This window comes from Clupea harengus, chromosome 9 (assembly GCF_900700415.2).
Source record: "Clupea harengus chromosome 9, Ch_v2.0.2, whole genome shotgun sequence".
In the NCBI taxonomy this organism is placed as follows: domain Eukaryota; kingdom Metazoa; phylum Chordata; class Actinopteri; order Clupeiformes; family Clupeidae; genus Clupea; species Clupea harengus.
This window is the reverse complement of record NC_045160.1, coordinates 6688982-6706651: the sequence shown is the minus strand read 5'-3', so window position 1 is coordinate 6706651 and position 17670 is coordinate 6688982. Positions and strand designations below refer to the sequence as shown.

Genomic DNA, 17670 nt, shown 5'->3' with positions numbered 1-17670 from the left:
GTTAAGCAGGGGAGCACAATGTAAGATGAGGGCCAAATTGTCATGTTCTGGTGCATTGGATGCTAGCCCATCACTGCTGCTACTCTCAGGCTCTGATTGAAGCCAAGCAGGGGGAACAAACCCCAGTGGTTCGCTGGCCAGGCTGTGGACACAATGGACGGCAGTGTACAAAACAATAACAGTGATGCTTCCTGCACAAAAGAGGGGATGGTGGCTAACCTCCTGAGGTCAGCAAAACGCCTGCTCAAGCCACACACAGGGAAGAGAGAGGGATAGAGAGGGGGACAGAGAGAGACAGAGAGGTGGAATGGGACAGAGGCAGGGACAAAATGGTTGGACATAGAAAATGATGGAAAGAGGGAGAAACAATGAGAGAGAGAGAGAGAGCGAGAAAGAGAGAGAGAGAGAGAGAGAAAGAGAGAGAGGGAAAACAAACAGAGAGGGAGAGTGCTTTACTGCTGATAGAGATACGCGCGCAGTGGAGGCCGGGAACAAAGCAACACGCCGAGTCAGCAGGGTTGGGCAGATGAGCGCTGCTCTCCACGCCCCCCCCACCCTCCAGAACATCCATCCAATGACGCAGTGGGGCAGCCATGTTCGCTCTGAAAAAGGCTCTGGATATATATGTATATATAACCCCCACGCTGGCCCAGGTGCACACTTCTCTTGGGCCTCTCCATCCCCTCCTCTGCCTCCACTCGTCCTCTTACATTCCAGTTCTCTGTACCTGACTGCAACCTGTTCGGTGAGACTCGTGCTCTGGGATTTTTTCACGCGAGGGAGGGAGGGGTGAATCTGACCGCAGGAGGGCCAGGGACCCAGGGACTGCCAAAAAGGGACACCCCCCTTGCTATACTTTGACTGGATATTAACTTCTCATTGCTCAGGAAAGTGGGGGGGTGGGTTAGGGTTGATGAGATAATGAATTGGTTATTGGTAATTCGCAACAGAGACCGGTGGCCAGAGATTCTGTGGTGTTGTTTTGTGTGGTGCACAGCAACTTGCAAATAGGACTGACAAAGTTATAACATACATTTTCTTGGCTGGTGTTCTGAACTGTATACGCAATGATGGAAGAGGAACTAGCAGGCAATAACAGTTATACCCCTGCATTGTTTCAGGTGTCCGTCCGCAATTATGTGTTGTCATATTGTTGCTTCAATTTTGAATGTTCCACTGAAGTGCAAGATAGGTGGAAGTCACTGGTATTGTGTTTAGTGATTGTCATTTTTTACAGATATGACCATAAAACTTCATTCACTGTTTGAAGTCTAATGGCAATTATGCAGTCAGTTTTAGGCCACACTAACAATGCTGCAAATAAATAGGTCAATCATTCGATTTTAGATGCAGTTTTTAATCACAGTAGAGGAAATACAAGTAAATATGAGGATTTTTACTATTTACTCTTTTTACTCGTTTTACTCTCTCTCTCTCTCTCTGTAAGTTTGCTTTCTTTGACCATTGAATTCTCTCTGTTTGGCCACAGCTTCAGCCATGTCTCACTCTGCGGTCCAAGGTAGCATTGGGAGCCACTCGGCCACCGGGTTCCGCAGCCACAAAGTAGGCCAACTGTCTCAAAACAGTCCCCACAAACACACACAGGCATATTTCCACAAACATCAAACAAATACACACACACACACACACACACACACACATTGTGCGAACATACATGTTTCGTATATGTTATAATATTGTTATAATATTTTTCATTCATATTTGGATCTCCAGTACATTTTAGATAGAAGAGCCTTAAACTGATTGTTTTCAGGTGAAGAAGGAAAGTCTATAAGAATGCAAGTTGTGCCGTTTGTTATCTTTATTATCAGATTTACCTCTACGAATTTGAGAATTTCCAAGGGCGCAGGATGGAGCTCAGTGCTGAGTGCCGTAACCTGTGTGAGAAAGGCTTTGACAAAATCGGCTCCATCAGAGTGGAGTGTGGCCCGTAAGTCTTCGACAGTTTCATTCCAGAGAACAGAAATAAATACACTGCTATTTTATATGTACCACATATTGTATCTCTGACCAGTGCCGGAAATTCTCTGGCGCAATTCATTACATCACCTGCACTCATGGGAATTAGAGCTGTAGAGTTAAATGTATAAAAATGTGCCTTTCTGCTTTAGTGAGCATGCTGTGTTAGATATATTTTTCTGAATATGAATCCATTTTGGGAAAAGGAGCTGTATTTTGATGGTGCCTTGTCTCTTGCAGTTGGGTGGGCTATGAGCAGCAGAACCTGAGTGGTGAAATGTTCATGCTGGAGAAGGGAGAGTATCCCCGCTGGGACACCTGGTCCAACAGCTACAGGTGTGATCGCCTCATGTCCGTCAGACCCGTCCGCATGGTGGGTGCAGCATCCATCTATCAAGATGATCAAAACTTCCTTTGCCGTGCAAATACCCTGCCCATCAAAATTGCAAATGAATAATCCCAAGGAAACTGATTTTTGGAGCTACAATATCCAAACAGTGTCCAAAGGTCCACGTTTCAGTTCATAACATTGCTGTTGATGCTCCTCTTATTGCAGGACGTGCAAGATCATAAGATCTGCCTGTTTGAATGCATGAACTTTGAGGGTCGTAAAATGGAGGTCTGTGATGAGGACATCCCCAGTCTGTGGTCTTACGGCTTCCAGGATAGAGTCGCTAGCATCCAGGTCCTCGGTGGAACGTAAGTCCTCCTATTTTCAATGTATAGTTCAAAACCAAAGATGCCGATGCTACTGAGGAAGCAGCATACCAGATCAGTGGTCATTTTCATGTTCATTATCAGTATCATTATAGCATGACTAAAGATCCCTCTTAACCCAATCAATTGTTCTGGTTGATCTCTGTGCAGGTGGGTCGGATACCAGTACCCTGGTTATCGCGGTTACCAGTACGTGTTTGAGTGTGGACCCTTCAAGCACTGGAACGACTGGGGCGCTCACCACCCCCAGATTCAGTCGATACGCAGAGTGAGGGACATGCAGACACACCGTCGCGGCTGTTTTGAGATGACTGCATAGGAGGGGTCATGGCCGCATGCAGCTGGGACGGAGGGACAAGGCCCTTTAGGAGACGACCCAGGAAGACCTCCAGTCTTCTCAAGAGGCCCACTCATCTGGAGCTGTGTCACTCAAAGTCTTTTAAAAAGTGCCCCTCTATCGCTTTCACCAGTACTATATTAAAGGGATTTTGGGAATCAGTCATAATGCTGCCATAAAGGTAGTAGTAACTGATTAACACCAGGAGACTTAAAACATACTGGTAATAGTGATGGTAAATGTTCTTTGTTGCAGCCCTAGAATTATATTATGGGAAACAGATTTGATATTTACCACAATATTACAACTCTTATAACCGAAGATAGTAGATCTTCTTTAGTTTTGTTTACAACTTTGTTCATATTTCAGCAGCCCCTTCCTTCAACTTTTATACACTTTTTTCTCTTTTATGTTTTTTAGCTATATTCTAATTTATTTGATTATCTCAATTAAATGAAACGCTTTCCAAAGCATTTATGTCATAGGGGTTTTGGCCCATTTTCGAGCCAATGTAAATCTTCTCAAAGCAGGCCTCGCTGCCCTGAAGGGATCACTGTAGTGAGCAAAATAACCCAAAAGGGGGCACTGTTCTCCCGCTCTGTCTTCAGTGGCGCAGATTTACCCCAAGGTCACATTTGCCACTTTATAAAACCCTGAATGAGAAATTACTTCTTGAAGTTTGCACCATCAGATGCGTTCCACCAGGTTCGTGTGGAACATATATGAGGTTCGCCACATACACTCATAATGATCTCATATGTCTACAACTGGGGATATCTGTGAATGCCACCTTCAGTGGGATGGTCGCCGGATGGTGGTGTGTGTTTTACCGTGGACAGACTTTACACTCCCCTGTGACTGGCTGATCCTGCAGTCATGTTACACTGTATCTTTCTCAGGGATGCTGGCATCTGGAAAGCAATTTTCCTAAACGATAATAAAGATTTCAAACCTCAGAATTGAAAACATCCCATACCCTTGTAGCATATTTGTTCTATCAACAACTTTAATCTTTCCATTTATGTAGACATAGCCTCGCAAAAAGTTTTTCTCTTCAAGGTAGATCTTCAACATCAGTAGGTTCACATAGTTCAAACCAACAGATACGTTCTGCCCGAATAGGACCTTCGCAGTTATCCTATTAATGGTCAAATTAAATTAACCTATCATGTTAATCAACCTAAATAGTCGCCAATAGCCTGACAGAAGTAGCGTATGCGTGATGTACTATGCTTAAATGTTAGTTTTGGTCCATCCTTCGGTGGAGCACCAACGCCTGCTTCCTTCCTTCCATCACAACAACACTGCCAGTGCAGAGCTTAGCTTGACACCGCCAAACGCACTAGAGAAGAGCAACGAGTAGCCGACGGTTTAAAGGACGGAGGATTTAAATTAAATACTGTGTGAAGCAACCGCTGATCCTTCGTGGGAGGGGGTAGACTGCTCGGTATCCTTAGCAGCCTGAGAGGGGGAGGAGGTGCAGAGAATGAGCTATTCTTGTACCAGCAGAGAGGCTGTATGTAATAGCCAGGACGCATCAAACGGCAGTGTTTCGTTAAACGGTCATAGTAGTTGCAGTGTGAGTGGAGGTATCGACAGCAACATTACCATCTTCAACAGTCCGTTGGAACCGGACGCCGAGTCGCAAGCGGCAATGAAAGTGAAGACAGGGTGCAACACAACAGACGCGGGGGTCCCGGTTACAACAGAGGAAGAATTGGTCAAAAATAGTGTCGTAACCCCGGAGGATGTACTGGGATTACAGAACATCACAACGAGTAAGTGTCGCCTGCCTGTAAAATGTCATAATTGAAGGCGCTTTCTAATAGTTTAACGACCTGCACACCAAAAGTGCTTTACCTGGTCATATCAATGACACACGTAGTGCCCAGAGGGGGATTTTCTGTTTAATATTAGTGCATTTTATTGTCATAAATCTATCATGAATATCCACACAACCCACGAGGAACTGAGCAACATATTGGTGTTGTGGAGTGATGGAGAAGGAGATTAGTGAAGGACTAGAGAACCAGTAGTTGTGTTATGCAGATGGTTGTCTGACCTTTTAACTATTTGCGTAGATTGTAGCACATTGATATTTAGCTTACGTGTTTTATATGTCTTGGCAGTAGATTGAATATTTAGTATGACCTTTTTAAAGTTATGGTACTTGAGTTTGTTCGTGTGTATGTCGGTGCAAGAGTCTTGTCTGTGAAGTTTCCCAGACATGGTTGGGTAACAGGTATCTTCTGCAACTACCAAGAATCTATTGAGGCGTCCTCATTAAGCCAGGCACTTAACACAGCTTTTAAATGTACCATAAGGCCTTACTGCCAACTCATTAACCTGTTGATAATTTTCCTTTGTAGATGGGTCTGATTGTGCTCATATAGCATGTCCAACACCCCAGACAATACCCAATATCCAAGCATTGCATTAACAGCCTAATTCACCTGTCCTGTATCAAAGGCCCTGCAAAAAAAACAGTATATAGTCAACCTTTGGAAAGCTCAGTGACTTTGTCATTGGTCTTCCAAGTGAAGCAAAGAGATTCTGCTTAATTGGCCATGAATAAAGAGACTCCCTGAAGAGGAATGAACAGTACTATGGCCGTATAGGCTATTTGTAATGGCTTAACCTGAATAATGGCATTCATTCAGCAACAGTTGATCTCTCACAGACCTTATATAATTTGACATAGATTCATCCAGCAGTCATAACATCTCATTATGTGTGTAATTGTTTCCCTGTCCCTTAAATTATTATTCCTGGGGCAGAACACGAAGGAAGTTAAGTGAGGGAATGCCGTCATCGCAAAGAAAACAATGCAGCCATCTCCCCTCCACTTCCTGCCAATTGTGCTCAATTTGATTTAGTTTTGCTCTGCCACACAGAGTAAGGTGCCACATAAAAAAAGCATGTATTTTTTACAGCATCTTCATGTGCGACAGCAAAGGTTACTCTTATTCCTGAGCCTTATGGGGGAGAGTATGTCACATTAAGGGTTATGCCCATAAGCCCGTTATGAAACTGACAGAAATGATATTGGAGTGCTTCGAGGGGGCCAGGGCAGCATGTCTCTGTGTGAGAAAGAGGCAGCAGACATTGTGTCACAGAGACGATAAAGCTGTTGCTTGTTATGAAGCCAGAGAGAACCTAGAGAGGACAGTATTTTGAAGCCACAAAGCTTTCTCTCTCTCTCTCCTGTGACAACTTGGCATTCCTGACGAATGAAAAGCCGCACTGAAGCCTACCTGTAGATTGTATACAGATCAAAGACATGGCAAGCAGACAGACAGACAGGAATTGAGATGGCTATGTAAGGTGATGGTACTATATTTAGAATAGGTTATATATGCAGCTTACATGTTCTACTATGCAGGTCTTGAAAAATAATAGCTATTATTTTTAATTCCACTACGGAAGGTGGAATACGTATCCAAACATTAGGAAAGCAACATCATAAAGGCAAATGTAATTTGTCTGTGTGAAATGTCAATAGATTGAAGCACTATGACAATTCCAGTACACCTTGAATAGGCTGTAGCTCATTGCTTGCAATTTTGCTCACTCATTAAAAACTGGTACTTTCACTAGTCAAATGAATTAAATTGTGAAAGCGAATTTAAAAATGTAATTAAGCTTATGGACACGTGGAGAGAAGGGCCCGTTTGTGAATATGTATATCCCTAACACAGTGAACGGACTGAATATATAACTCCCCCAACACAGTGAACGGTAGAAGAGATACCGGTATTTCAATTTTCTAGGACTAATGCTGATATGTATCGAATCAGATGAGAGCTGTCTTCAGCCGCATCCTGCCTCAGCTCAGAAGTTTCAAAGCGCTTGATTCATTTCAGGCAGCAGTGGTCATAACCTCATAGCCTCTTGTAGCTGAGAGCTGACCTGAGTTCCCCTGACGCACACACACACACACACACACACACACACACACACACACACACACACACACACACACACACACACACACACACACACACACACACACACACACACACACACACATTTTCAGTTCAAGGGCAGCTGCACTCTGTGTGTATGCCGAGGGCTAGCATCCATTTGTTTGACCATGTTCATGACTCTCTCCTCTCCCCTGTCTGTGTCGTATGCTTTAACACCTGCAGTAGACTGTCTACATTTGTAAAATGTACTTTTATTTTCATGGAACGGAAATACGCCTAGTTACATCCACGTAATGGTGTCTGACCTACATCAAGCAACTACAAATATGGTAGATGTATACCTTAGCCGATGTTACCACCATTGGGTTAAAGAATATTGTTTACCCTTAAACTAGTGCATAGGATGTTCATGCTGCTCCACAATGTTGGCTTTCATCATTCTCCCCACTAAGATTCCCCCACATTAACACCCAAGCAATATCAGTCCTCAGGGAGACATTTTTATTTCACAGCGCAGGGATCATCTTTTTTTAACTGAACTCGAGCGAGGCTCAGACACACCCTGACACCAGTGCCAGAGCTCACTGTGTGCATCCGGTGTGACTTGGTGAGAAAAAGAAAACATTTAACCCATTTCTTTCACACAAAGTATTGCGAGATAATGGCTGCAGTGGCCACTAGTTTGAAAAGAGAAGGCCAGGTGGTTCATTGGCCCGGTTGGGAATAGATCCCAAGGAGTATAAATGGCTCTTTTAGCATTGGCCACTCAGTGTACACTGTAGGAAATGGAAGAGAGCTCTTAGTTCCGCCATACTTGAGAACACAGCTGAGTGTTCAACAGGATGAGTCATTTCAATAGCACTGCGATATCCTTATCAGTGGGGATGACATATCAGGGTGACATCACTCACGTCTACCTTCATATTGCAAACACCATCCACAGCATTTGCATTGTAACGATAATTCGAGCAATGGTAGGTTCATTTTACTCATTTGCCATTATCATTCTGTGTAAGCTACACTTTCCTTTTGGCTCACATTGTGTCAGATTCACATGGTGTGACTCTAAACCCACTTGAAAGACCCTTTGCCTTTCTCTGGGTGATGGTTTAACCCAGAGGAAGCAGTGGAGTGGTGAATTGTTTTGCTACGGGCCGCCTGTCAGGGAGATAACGCTCTTGCAGTCCACAGAAATGCCACTTGTCTGGCCTGGGGGGGGCTTTGCCTTGGCTCTGCTCACCATGCCCCTAAAACATCCAACTCGTTCGCTCTCACCCTTTCTCTGTTTCCTGACTGTGTCTATGGCTGAATGACTGAGTGGAATAAATAGTTGCTATGCCGCCATCCCTTCATCCCTAGTCAGTACAGTAGATTTCTTCCCATGAATAGTTTCCTATATACTAGTGACACTTTCCCCTTGAGGAAACAATCAGTTATTCTACCACCACCGCGTGACTTCAGATTGAACCAGTTGTCAAATTGTCTACAGACTACAAATCAAACTACCCCTCTTGCAATAATAAATTCACTTGTCATGTGATTCACAAAAGTAGCCTATGCTGTGTGAGCCAGACTCAGTGTCCTAAAGATGAAGCCTTGTATAAGTCAAAGGGGAATCATTTGTTAAAGAGAACTAAAATAATATGTGTGTCTGAAGGGAAAGGAAGTTGCTTCTAGGTAGGAACTTTCATCACACCAATAGCTCGGCTGAGAAACAAGCTGCTTGCCTTTAATGGAGTCTTCGATGCTGAGAAGCCACAGATGTATCTCTCTATTTAGTGACTGTAAAGTGTCGTGGTTTTTTTAAACATGAAGACCTTGCTGTATTTTCATTTTCTCAACCACACCCTCGTCTCACAGAGGACATGTAGTGTGACCTTTCTCACGACAGCAGCAGAGGCCACACACCACACGGCTAGCGCTGAAATTAGTGCTTGGTCTGCAGCAGATGCACGATGCCTCCAACCACCAGCTGACTCATCGAGTCGTTTCTGTGTGAAAGAAGAAGCAGAGGTCTGAGACAGTAACTCTTCCTGACAAACAGGAAATGCATTCTTCTCTTGCATGCACAAGAACGTCATGACTTAAGTTATTCAATAAAAGGTGCAATTAGCCATCACAGAATTTGTATTTGCAGTGTGAAAACTAGAGATATCCCCCTCCCCGCACACACACACAAACACATACATATTGCCATTACTGTAGATACTTGTAGGTACTAACAAGGATACTTGTAGGTATCCTTAAAACGTGTGTGTGACTGAGCTACCTCTGTGTATAAAGAAAGCCTATGGCTGAGGCTCTAACTCCTGATAATCACCTGGATTATAGTCTATAAATGGCTTCTGCTCTTGATTAAGGCCACCCTCAGTTCATTTTGTCACCAGATGGATCCCCTGTGTGGATGGCAAGGTTCAATTGTTCTCCTGTGTCTTCACAACCAGACGTCTGGAGAACTGAAATACCTTTTGCATTTTGCATCAATTCTGCTGATTCAGTTGAATCAGGATTGTCTTCCTCTTTCGTATTTTTATTAACATTATCTTCCTCTTATTATTCTAGGTGTCAAAAATAGAGCCTCGTTTTACGTAATTGCAGCCTTTTTTTGTTTGTTTACCTCAATAGGGCAGGTGGTGAGGGAAAGCAGGCAGATATTCTGGCTTGGTATCAGAAGGCATGTTGCTAGGTGACGGTGTTAGAGGAAGTGAAGTGTGGCAGCACTCCGATTCTGAATATGAGCCAGATCAACGATTACACTTCAACCGTCACTTCAACTTCAGCTGTCAACTAGCACACTGTAATATGCAGGCCCACTTCATCCACTATACAAAAAGGGCAAGTGGCTGGTGTCAGGGTGAGATACAAAAACCATCAGCATGTTCGTCAAATAATGCATGGCACTCAGAGACTGTGGGTTGGCAAGTCAATGGTTTTCTCTTGGTTGTGTATTCGGCGCTGTTGTGTGGTTTTAGCGGTTGCAGTCAGGTTTCACTGGAATTATTGTCCATGGAAATGCCCTTTGATATTTAAAATGTCACCACCATATCAAATGCAATCCAGAATCTGGTTATTTATACATCTACTTTGAGCTCATTACCACTGATGAATCATCTCTTACCCTTAGAGGCAAAACAATATTTGCCTTATTTGAAAGAAGATGACATGTTTTAATGTTGTTGTTCATGACAACCATGCTCTATTCAGACTTGAAGTATAAAACCTTTGAAAACATTTGGAATATAAAAATATAGTGAGGTATATCTCTGTACCAGTAGGTTACTCCCCATTACTCTTTGAACAGATAGGATTGGTGGTTTTCGGGACATCAGCTAGAAACCATTTCACATTCCATTTGTTCACCTCTAGAATGTGTTCCATATAATGTTATTCCTCCACTTCTTCCACACAATGGGGATTGTTATTATCAGCCGCCGCAGCTTCAGCCAATACCCTATTTGATCGTATTTTATTACGAGATTCATTTCGGGGTTAGAGGAGGATCTGGATTTATTGTGTGATGGTAAAGCCTGGTCTTCAGGGGGCATCCAGGCAGAAACAGCTCCACTCAGTAGCTCCGTTCCACAGCCACTCCAGCACCCCAGGGTTTCTTCAGATCAGGCCGACGAGAATGTCATCATTAGCCTGGGCTTCTCACCAATGCTTGGTTGATTACTGAGAATCAAGGGATTGTCAGCGTAAGAGCATTATATGATGTAACTTCAGATGTCTCTTTTAGATGTATTGACATCCCCTCCTGAACACATTGATGTGATCTTTGTCTTCATTTCCTTTTTATCACAAAGGGCAATAATGAAAAAAAAAAACATTTCAGTATTCAAGCTTTATTTCAGAAGCTGAGCTTTGCTGCTGGTACTTCCTTGATTTCAATACTTATAGTTCAGTGTCACGTTGGAATTTTTTTATTTTATTTTCTATTACATCAGTTTAATTCTTTATCTTTTACTGCCTTTGTGGCATAAAAAAGTATTGTATATATGTTTTAGCACACATGAGTTGGGATGCCAGTATGAGCAGGTTGGCAGGTGCAGGTAATTCATTCCTGTCATAGCTAATAGATTGTTCTGGAGACATGATGACTGAGACTCCTTGACTGCTGTATGATCATATTGCCATGGCGACAGGAAATGCCACGAGAACCAAGAGCCCCAAGCAGGGGATACTTAGTGCTGAAGTATTACCTCAAGTGTGAGGACGTTTGAGCAATCTCATCCAAGGCCCCTGTAGTGACAGTTCAATAAGCAGCCTTGGGCTTCAGAGAATCATGGCTGACCATTAACCACCGCTGTAGAAATGGGTATTTGTATCTATGGACACCACCAGTAGTTAAAGCTGGACCTGCTCTCAGCCTTCTCTTCTATTTGTTACTGTGTGTTTGTTACTTAGTAGCGCCAGTGGGTTATACAGTTGGTTTTGTACTCTCACTTCAGCTTAATGATACTCAATCAATCTTCAAGTCTTCTGTTTTAAGAGTCCTGTGAAGTAAACCGTAAAATGCTCATAAGATACCTGTATGCTGTGGTGTACAGGATGCTTTGAAGGTGTTTTCAGCTCAGCACAAGAGCAATTATCACAATGTTTGTTGTCATTTAAGCGGAAGAGCTACTTACATTTATAAATCTCTTCACTGGCATTCCAGCTAGCATGTGATGGCTTGCCTTCTCACAGCCTCATTCTATACTTACCCAGACTTGCCCTTGCCACACAGACACACACACACACAGAAAGAGAGAGAAGGAGAGAGGGAGAGAGGGAGAGAGAGAGAGAGAGAGAGAGAGAGAGAGAGACATTACATGCATAGTGTTATCTAATGGGTATTTTGTTGTCCTCTAAAGCTTTTGGAAGCTGGCTGCCAAAAGACATCTGCTGTGAGGGAGTGAGGTAGTGAGTTTCCCAAAAAACGAAACAACACATGAACGAAACAACAACGACCAAATAGGAGATGTACAGAAACTAGGTCTGTACATGTAAAGGGGGCTTGAATGTACATCCGGGGCTTGCAGTCAACCTCCTAAAATGGCCATTGAGAATGCAGCTGAGTACAGCTGAAATGAAATGAAATGAAATTATTTCTGTTTTTAATATTAATAAGAAAAGCTTGAAACTCTGAAAATGACAGAGCCACTATTCCTTCACGAAATACCGCTGGATTGGCCCTCAACAAAAACAGAGCAATTTCATTAATGCATCACACAGAAGAGCCTTGGAAGCCTTGAAAGCACACAAAAAGCATGCAGACTTTAGCAGATGTGTGTCCTGTGACTAGCCTTCTCCACATGGCAGGAATAGGCATCAGGAAGGCTAAAAATACACAGAGTGATTGGCTAGAGCCAGTTTAGCCCATCTGTTCATTAACTTCAAGGAAGATAAAGATGGGCAGGTGTTTGTGATCTAAGCAGATCCAGCTTTTAACACAGCAGAGCTGGGCAACTTTAGTTCCACTGCACTGAAGGCCCACTATGGGCCAGGGACAACCTCATTATCATCGCCATCCTCATCCTCATCAGGGACAGTCGGTACATGAGTATGATAATGGCGTAGAGAGGGATATGTCGAAACCCTGGGGTTTCCTCAAATCCCCTTAGCATCTTCCAATCTGTACCATGTGACGGTGAAACAATGTAAGCCTCTTAGGTGTAATCCAGCCACAGGAAGGAGAGCGTTGTGGGCAGCCATCACTTCACACAGCGCCACTGACAACCAGGGACAGGAAGCCAGCTGTCCACCCCGGTGAAAAGGGCCTTTCGCCCTCTGACCTCTCCCCTTTACTGCAACTGCATGCCCAGGGTTTCCTATGCACTGCCCAACATAGTGAGGGACACCGAGCTTGGCTGATATTCATACAAGTTGAGAAATTCATTGGAAGTGTTATTCAGTTCCTTTGGAAGTGTTGTTCAGTATTAATTTGACAAGCACTCTTTGGTAACCGTAGATACACTGTAACTGTAAAGTTTTAGTTTTGAAGTCATAAGGTGCTAGTTAGTTTTAGGGCTAGGGTTGGGGTTTATATGAGGTGAAGGGTAGAGTTAGAGTATGGTTAGCTATAATTGCTGTATTTATTTATGTCTTTGATAGACAATTTATATAAAGTTTGTAAAATGTTGAGTAGTTGCTCAGCACAGACAGGGTAAAGTGAAATGAAAATGTATTGTGCTTATATAATGTGCTATCCTCACTTTTGCATAGTGTGCTTTTCTGTGTTACTTCTGTTCCTGTGTGAACTGTTGAGGTAACTGGCCGGGGTTGTCATAAATGTGTGGGACATTTTGCAACACTGAGTTGCAAAATGTGTTGCAATGTGTTGTGTATCAGATGGTTTCTCAAGCTCTAAAATGTGTTCTTCAAAACATCAAAGACTCCATTCTGCTCGAAACATTTGACCTTTTCCCAGCCTAAGAACTGTCCTGAATGCTGGGGTTTAGGGTGATTCTAACCTAACCCTTTCATATTTTCCAGTCATTTCCCTGTGTTGTTCTGACCCTTACAATTACTCGCATACATTAAAGTATCATATGTGGAAACAAAACAATTGTCGGCATGTCATCCTCACAGAGAGGAGGTGAACCCTATCTGATTTTACGAGGAAGGAGTAACTCAGAGCTGTTATTGTTTGTTTGTTTCAGATTATTTATGTGGACCAGAAAATAATGTACACAACATTGACTTCACGCGGTTCAAGATTCGGGACATGGAGACCGGCATGGTTCTCTTTGAGATAACAAAACCTCCTGTTCCAGGTGAGTCCAAGGTCTCTTCTCTCCTTCTCCATTTTGACTAGCTCGTCCCCTCCCCTGTTCACATCTCCACCTGACAGATTACTTGTTGGGGTTAAAATGGCCAGTGTACTTCACCGGATTTAGTAACACCCTGATTACCATTTCAATGGAGGCGGGTGGGGGGGTGGTATGTAAGAGCACTTCAAAAGCACGGCGGGGTTTCCGTGCCGTTTCCTTTTGTGTGACACAGAGAGCGCCAGGGACAAGAGGGACCTGGACCCCAACGCCGGGCGCTTTGTTCGCTACCAGTTCACGCCTGCCTTCCTGAGGCTACGTCAGGTTGGAGCCACGTAAGTGACAGCAAACACGCAAGCCACAGACAGCCACAGACAGCCACAGACACGCCACAGACAGTTTCAGCTTTGATCGTTCGTATAGCATCATCAACAGTGAACGCTGTCTTAAAGCACTTCACTGAACCCTCCGGAGACTTTCGTGTTTTACTTTCTGTCACCAAGAAGATCCCTTTAGTAGAGCCAAGCTCAGGGGAGTGGTGGCAGCGGGCACCTGCCTGTGGCCTGTGGCAGCGGTAGAATGATGAGTTGAGGAGTGCAAGGCCTGAGGGAGCCAAGAAGAAAGGGAGGAAGAAGAAGGGGAGGAAAGGAGGTGTGAAAGGTGGTGTGATCACAACTGGTTCATAAACACGTTTAGCAGAAATACAGCACTGTGAAAGCTGTTATGTAACTGCAACTGCAAGAATCCACTATAGGTATGCACCTGATTGCAGTTATGTAAAAACAGTCTTGGTTATCATTAGTCTCGTGACAAATTTGTTTTGAGACTAATATTTGACTGTGTGTATCATTGAGGGTGTAGGGGGAGTGTGTATCATTGAGTGGGTATCATTGAGTGTGTAGGGGGAGTGTGTATCATTGAGTGGGTATCATTGAGTGTGTATCATTGAGTGTGTAGGGCGAGTGTGTATCATTGAGTGTGTAGGGCGAGTGTGTATCATTTAGTGTGTATCATTGAGTGTGTATCATTGAGTGTGTAGGGCGAGTGGGTATCATTGAGTGTGTAGGGCGAGTGGGTATCATTGAGGGTGTAGGGGGAGTGTGTATCATTGAGTGTGTATCATTGAGTGTGTATCTTTGAGTGTGTAGGGGGAGTGTGTATCATTGAGTGTGTAGGGCGAGTGTGTATCATTGAGTGGGTATCATTGAGTGTGTATCATTGAGTGTGTAGGGGGAGTGTGTATCATTGAGTGTGTAGGGCGAGTGTGTATCATTGAGTGGGTATCATTGAGTGTGAAGGGGGAGTGGGTAGGTGACTCTGACTGTCCTCTTATTTTGCAGATTTTTTGCTATTCTGCCACCTCCTGCTTATTACTCACACAAGCACACACAAACACACACACACACACACACACACACACACACACACACGCAGACACACACACACACACATATATACAAATGCACATGAAGCACATTGCCAAGCGATTTTACTGAGATGCTGCTTGGTCATCCTGTTAGTATAATTGCCTGCTGTATTTCAAATGAGCAGATGGATGAGAAGGGGTTCTTGCGTGATTCTTAGAGAGTGAGCGTGAGCCAGAGTGGGGATGGTGAGCCAATGACAGACTCTGAATGTATGATTCAGTCGTCAGCCGCCCAGACGTGCTTCATGGATCATATGACACTGACACAACTGACACAACTGACCTCTGACCAGCCTCTTGCACCTCATTTATGTCCTATTCCATACAGAGAAGAGCCCCAATCTCACTGAGCATGTTAATGTACTGACTGCCCTGTGGTTTATTGCTGCACGCAGTGTGGAGTTCACCGTTGGTGACATTCCCATCAACAACTTCCGGATGATCGAGAGGCACTACTTCCGTGGGCAGCTCCTGAAGAGCTTCGACTTTGAGTTTGGCTTCTGCATCCCCAGCAGCAAGAACACCTGCGAGCACATCTACGAGCTCCCACCCCTCTCCGATGAGATCAGTGCGTATTCCTATTGTGCATTCTGTCATTAAACACGTGGAGGACATTCTATTAGTTTTTAGTTCATTTTATTTGGATAGAGTCCATCATAAATGGACTTGTTTTGTAGCTGTAGATAGTGGCATGAACCCTGTGATTATGTTTCTCCTGATTCCCGAGTCATTTCACTGCATCCAGAGAAAGTGTGTGTGTGTAACGTTGTAGTTCATGTGTTTGGGATGAGTGTGTAGAGTGAATTACCCTCCTCACTCCCCTAGACACACTCTCAGCTATTTCACCCAGGCATTATGTTAGACCAGCACATCTAGCACCCACAGAAAATACCCAGCCGAAAAAACAGAGAGCATCTAAACCCAATTACATGCTGCCACTGATGCACTGGCTTCACAAATGTACTTATCTTGCACAGAGAAATGAAATTCTTCATTTTGGCTGATTCAAGCAAGTACAACTGGTACAGCCCGTGGGTCCAATAATATGCTTCTCTATCCATGATATCCAGCAGCTACATTGTGCCTAGTGTGGACGAGGCCAACACCTTTTCTTTTGTTTCACCCCTCAGTGCAGCTGATGATCCTCTTCCCCTACGAGACCCAGTCTGACAGTTTCTACTTCGTGGATAACCAGCTGGTGATGCACAACAAGGCAGATTACTCCTACAATGGGGGGACCTAGGCCTCGTGCCTCGTGCCGTCCAGTGGACAGACAGACAGACAGACACAGTAGAAGGAGGAGTCCCAAGCAAGCATTCTGGAGGATTCACAAAGACGCAGTGGCCTCAGCCCCCGTCCACCGGCCCACCACCCCACTGTATAACCCCTCCGCAGTCCGCAGCACCAACGCCATCTGCGGAGGGCATGATTCCATCAGCGCAATCACGCCTTACTCAGAACACCCTCCAACCTCCTCCTCCCTCATATGCCACTTCAGCCCTCTACACACACAATGTGATCACACAGACCTAATGCACCTGCAGAAATTCCTGGCAATCTACTTGGCCAAGTTGTAATTTGAGATGTCATATTCACAGTGGATCAAAATAAGATTTCACTGCTTCCAGAAACAAAAATATGTTACAATTTCCCCAGGATGGGGATTCACAGATGAAAGCAGGAATACATTTAGATTTAAGATGTCACTCACCTTATCCTCTGCGCTTTTGGCTATTTCTGGCCTCTGTCTCTCTTTGCTTGATCTCATGGATTTGATGGTATCTTTCCACGTGAACACCTTTCCTGGTTGTCTACAGCTTCTCACAAGAATCAGCTTCAGACTAAATTAAATTAAATTAAATTTTCTGAAAAAAATAAATGTCTTTATAAATGGCATGGTCAAAATGCCTTCCAAAGAAAGCGAAAGAAGCACTGTTGGGTAGTCCAATAGAATATGAAACAGATTAGGCATTCCAGCATCCTGTTCTTGTTTTGTTTTGTAGCAGAGGGACTACAGTATTTGAAAGAAGTGTCAGTGTCGAATGGGTGTTTATGAAATACCCTTCAACACACACTCACACACCAAACACACACAGACATCCACACACACAACACATACTCACACACTCACACACAGACATCCACACACACAACACATACTCACACTCACATACAGACATCCACACACACAACACATACTCACTCACATACTCACACACAGACATCCAGACACACAACACATACTCACTCACACATATGCAGGCTCACACAGACATGCACATTTACACACAATTATCCTCAGGCATAATGCATTGGAATGCCTTTGTGGTGAATATTGTCATTCATCAGCTGAAGCTCTGTGGCAGAATACTGCCACCTTGTGGTGTAGTCTGGTTTGTACAGGCATGGTCAGTTCTGACTGATATTGAAAAGCAGACTGACAAAACCATCCTTAAAAAGAGAACTGGGTCGTAGTCTTTTTGTTTTTCAAATGCAGTTTAAAATGTAGATTTCCAGCAAGCCTCTTGGTGTAAT

General features: G+C 43.9%; 2 protein-coding genes across 2 annotated transcripts; both read left to right on the top strand.

Moving 5' to 3' along the window:
* The first annotated feature begins 127 nt into the window (after positions 1 to 127).
* On the top strand, positions 128 to 4000 carry crybb1l3 (crystallin, beta B1, like 3). Its single transcript, XM_012825216.3, has 6 exons — positions 128 to 745; positions 1490 to 1563; positions 1833 to 1951; positions 2221 to 2353; positions 2537 to 2679; positions 2848 to 4000. The coding sequence occupies exons 2-6, from the start codon at positions 1498 to 1500 to the stop codon at positions 3014 to 3016; spliced, it is 630 nt and encodes a 209-aa protein (XP_012680670.1). The 5' UTR covers positions 128 to 745; positions 1490 to 1497; the 3' UTR covers positions 3017 to 4000.
* Positions 4001 to 4388: 388 nt separating this feature from the next.
* Positions 4389 to 16962, top strand: unc119a (unc-119 homolog a (C. elegans)). Its single transcript, XM_012825198.3, has 5 exons — positions 4389 to 4812; positions 13602 to 13715; positions 13945 to 14044; positions 15531 to 15703; positions 16266 to 16962. Exons 1-5 carry the CDS (start codon positions 4521 to 4523, stop codon positions 16376 to 16378), a joined length of 792 nt encoding a protein of 263 aa, XP_012680652.2. The 5' UTR covers positions 4389 to 4520; the 3' UTR covers positions 16379 to 16962.
* Positions 16963 to 17670: the final 708 nt, after the last annotated feature.